At 36.9% G+C, this 5,000-nt stretch overlaps 1 protein-coding gene across 1 annotated transcript in view; it reads left to right on the top strand.

Annotated features, from left to right (window-relative positions):
- The window catches only part of LOC124391881, an 8,885-nt gene that overhangs the window by 1,727 nt on the left and 2,158 nt on the right, over positions 1–5,000 (top strand). Inside the window, exons 2-6 of the mRNA XM_046858557.1 lie at positions 130–351; positions 2,991–3,260; positions 3,803–3,832; positions 3,976–4,020; positions 4,570–4,674. Of these exons, the coding sequence (XP_046714513.1) occupies positions 130–351; positions 2,991–3,260; positions 3,803–3,832; positions 3,976–4,020; positions 4,570–4,674 (672 nt within the window). The remainder of the gene's footprint in view (positions 1–129; positions 352–2,990; positions 3,261–3,802; positions 3,833–3,975; positions 4,021–4,569; positions 4,675–5,000) is intronic.

Below are 5,000 nucleotides of genomic sequence, written 5' to 3'. Positions count from 1 at the left end.
TTATCTTAACAGGTGCCATGATGATGTTATTCACCTACCAGTCATAATGTAAAAGGTCATAATGTTATGCCTGGTCGGTGTGTATAGTATATTATATTATAATGTGTATGTGATTTGATTTGATGTCAGTGCAAAGAGTGTTTGTGCCCGGAAAGCACTTCCTGTTGCTGTCATGTGATGGCCAGTCAGATGTGGTGTGGAGACACGGAGGAACGAGTCTGATAAAAGTGAACAACACGAAGCAGACACTCTTTTTAGATGGGAAGTTGGAAATCAAAAGCCTGGAAACCAGAGATTCAGGCCTGTACTACTGCAACAACCAACTCATTGCACACGTCACTGTTCTCACAGGTACATTTACACCTCACTTTACTCACAGTTACACCTCACTACTCACAGCTACAGTTATACCTCACTATTCTCACAGTTACACCTCACTACTCACAGTTACATTTATACCTCACTATACTCACAGTTACACCTCACTACTCACAGCTACAGTTATACCTCACTATACTTACAGTTACACCTCACTATACTTATAGGTACAGTTACACCTCACTATACTCACAGTTACACCTCACTATACTTACAGATACAGTTACACCTCACTATACTACAGTTACACCTCACTATACTCACAGTTACACCTCACTATACTTACAGTTACACCTCACTATACTTATAGGTACAGTTACACCTCACTATACTCACAGTTACACCTCACTATACTTACAGTTACACCTCACTATACTTATAGGTACAGTTACACCTCACTATACTCACAGTTACACCTCACTATACTTACAGTTACACCTCACTATACTTACAGATACAGTTACACCTCACTATACTCACAGTTACACCTCACTATACTCACAGTTACAACTCACTACTCACAGTTACACCTCACTACTCACAGCTACAGTTATACCTCACTATACTCACAGTTACACCTTACTATACTTACAGGTACAGTTACACCTCACTACTCACAGTTACACCTCACAATACTCACAGTTACACCTTACTATACTTACAGGTACAGTTACACCTCACTACTCACAGTTACACCTCACTATACTCACAGTTACACCTTACTATACTTACAGGTACAGTTACACCTCACTACTCACAGTTACACCTCACAATACTCACAGTTACACCTTACTATACTTACAGGTACAGTTACACCTCACTACTCACAGTTACACCTCACAATACTTACAGTTACACCTCACTATACTTACAGGTACAGTTACACCTCACTACTCACAGTTACACCTCACAATACTTACAGTTACACCTCACTATACTTACAGGTACAGTTACACCTCACTACTCACAGTTACACCTCACAATACTTACAGTTACACCTCACTATACTTACAGGTACAGTTACACCTCACTATACTCACAGTTACACCTCACTATACTTACAGATACAGTTAAACCTCACTATACTTACAGGTACAGTTACACCTCACTATACTCACAGTTACACCTCACTATACTTACAGTTACAACTCACTACTCACAGTTACAACTCACTATACTTACAGGTACAGTTACACCTCACTATACTCACAGTTACACCTCACTATACTTACAGTTACACCTCACTATACTTACAGGTACAGTTACACCTCACTATACTCACAGTTACACCTCACTATACTTACAGTTACAACTCACTACTCAAAGTTACAACTCACTATACTTACAGGTACAGTTACACCTCACTACTCACAGTTACACCTCACTATACTTACAGTTACACCTCACTATACTTACAGATACAGTTACACCTCACTATACTTACAGGTACAGTTACACCTCACTATACTTACAGATACAGTTACACCTCACTATACTTACAGATACACCTCACTATACTTACAGATACAGTTACACCTCACTATTCTTACAGATACAGTTACACCTCACTATACTCACAGTTACACCTCACTATACTTACAGATACAGTTAAACCTCACTATACTTACAGGTACAGTTACACCTCACTATACTCACAGTTACACCTCACTATACTCACAGGTACAGTTACACCTCACTATACTCACAGCTACATTTACACCTCATTTTACTCTGTATACTATACAATCACTGTACATATACACCTCACACCTTACCTGTACAGGTATATCTCACACCTTACACACACTTACAGGTACACATCATACCTTATTGTATTCACAGCTACAGCAGTGTTGTGGCTCATTTTTTCTTTTCTTTTTCTTCAGTGTAATATTTTGTGTTTATGAAGGGGTTAGTATGTACTGTTACCCTACTGTTTTTCTACCATTTCTCTTCTATGGCAACTGTAGAATCACTGATTGGAGACTAAGTAACATTCTTACCAAATTTACTGTAAGTTCTTCCAACTCTCTAGTGCCACCATCTGGGTCTAATTTGAATTTGAATTCTAAATTTTGGATTTAATTTTCACCATCAATTCAGATTTTCTTCTGTCTTGGAATTTGTTTTTACCTGTAGAGTGTAACTGTTTGCTATTCAACTGTTTGCTTACATCATCTTTAAAGTCAGCTGTATGAACTTATCCAAACAATTTGGAATGCTCCAAACGGGCCGACATATGAGACAGCAATCCCTTAGAACTGTGTGACAGCACCACCTACTGGTCAAAAGTTATAACCCCTTTCTCCACGTGTTTATTTTTGACTGCTAATATTGCTTCTCCTCTTTGTAATTGGGTGAAGTCTTGACCAGATTTGTCCCATCTTGGCATCCTGCTGCCCGTTCATCCTTTTATCTAGACTTTAGAAGTCCACCACTTTCAATGATTCATATACATTATAAGCGATAATTTTTTTTGCCTGAGCTTTCGCCTCTCCTTTTCTGTGAATAATTAGTGGCACATCAGTGAATGAGTTTCTCACCGAGTCTTAGTGTTTGGCCCCTGAAATCATTTCTTGCTGTTTTAATGACTGTTCTATTTCCCTGTACAGGTTATAATGTTGTTGTGTGTGAAGGTGGAACCCTGTACCTTCCCTGTACAATCCCTAAACAGCGCTGGGCTTGTAAACACACTGAAGAGTCGAAGAAGGAGTTCATCTCTACACGCTTCAAGAACGGAACAGTTATAAAGGAACGTCCAGATCCATACTCACGTTTCACACACATGTCAAACCAGCTCCAGATCTTCAACATACAGAAGCTCGACTCAGGAACCTACTTCTGCAGCGGCAAAGACGTTGCTGTTGTTAATGTCACATCAGGTCCGGTCTCAGTGCATATACAATATCTTATTAAACAATAATAACTATAACAATAGTACATAGTCATAATAATTATGAAATACTAGCTTTCCACACAGCTCCAATCCACTTAACCATTTTTCTGTGGAGAAATTTTTACTCAAAAGCCAAAAATAGTTTTTCTCTAAATGAATTCGGTATCAAAATAAACCACTCTAAGTGGGGTGAAAATAATCAAACTGGCAACATCAGCTTCAGCTAGAACAAATTGTAAGATCATTATAATGGAGAAATAAATATGGGTATGTTTAATGCTGTAAACAATATTACATACATTAAACATGTATATTTTATAATCTTCTACATTTTGTATATATATAAATCCCCCCTTAAATCCCCCAAAATGGCAACCTGTTTAATTCATTTCACATCAAATTCTTTGATAGAAATAATAATAAAAAAAAACTTGTGATTAAATATTACATGTATAAATGTGTGTTAAATTTTGTGTGTATCTGTATTTTATTTATTTATATAATTATCAACTTCCTGTAAATCTGCAGAGAGAAACACAGAGTGGTGTCCCCCTACAGGTACTCCATCTTCATCTCTACTCTTTTACTTGTGTATGTGTGTGTGTGTGTGTGTGTGTGTGTGTGTGTGTGTGTAATTACTCCATATAATTATGAGTATTGTTTTAAAAAATACACTGATGTGCCATCATTTTGTTTTTCAGAAACAACAAAATCAGGAAAAAATGGCCATCAGAAGTCTGGAAATGGTACACTGACAAACACACACACACACACACACACACACACACACACACACACACACACACACACACACACACACCCCACATACTACATACTACATACTACACACTCATCTGTGGGTATGAACTTATTGAATGAAACCTGTTGATATGAAATGGAGAGATGGTTAACACGTTGGTGAGTATGTGTAAAATCAGAATTGTGAGAAAAAATAAATCAGAATTCAGATTTTACACGCACTCACCAATGTGTTAACGTCATCTCTTGATCTCTCAAAATCGCAGTGAAGTTTCTCGCTGAATCACTCATTCTGCCTAAAGTACAAGATGGTGGCTGCACCTTGATGAAGTACAAATAAAATAAGTTCTTTAAGTGGTCTGAATGTCACACTGTTATATAATAATAAGAAGAAGAAGAAGAAGAAGAAGAAGAAAAGGAAAAGAAAAAGCAATGTTGCTTGACTTTGCACTTGTATTTTGCTCAAAAACAATGTTAAATCTAATGTGTGTGTGTGTGTGTGTGTGTGTGTGTGTGTGTGTGTGTGTGTGTGTTAGTGGTGCTGGTTGCTGTCCTCGTTGTGTGTGTGTTAGCTGTGGTGACTCTCGTTCTGCTCCTGGTGATCGTGTTTCTGAAGTTCAGCAGTAGGAAAAAACCCACAGGTGAAATATTTCACTGCAACATCAATAAAATATTTACATTTTTATTACTTTCTTCCAAATAAACTACTATTTTTGAAATCATTTATATATTATTTTATAATAGTTTTTTTTTTTTTTACAAATTACATATATATTACAAATATTACAAAATGTTATGAAGTATATTATAAATGTAAGAATAAACGTATGTAAATGTAAATGTATATTTAACACCATCCCCAGGTTGAGGATTCCTTCTTTTACATTTAAATAAACGGTGCTTAGCAGACGCCCATATCCAGAGCGAGGTGCTTTGAAGCCTCTTTGAAGTATTTAAAGTCTCTTTG

The sequence above is a fragment of the Silurus meridionalis genome, chromosome 10 (assembly GCF_014805685.1).
Source record: "Silurus meridionalis isolate SWU-2019-XX chromosome 10, ASM1480568v1, whole genome shotgun sequence".
In the NCBI taxonomy this organism is placed as follows: domain Eukaryota; kingdom Metazoa; phylum Chordata; class Actinopteri; order Siluriformes; family Siluridae; genus Silurus; species Silurus meridionalis.
The sequence above is the reverse complement of the archived record's forward strand: the minus strand, read 5'-3'. Positions and strand labels throughout refer to the sequence as shown.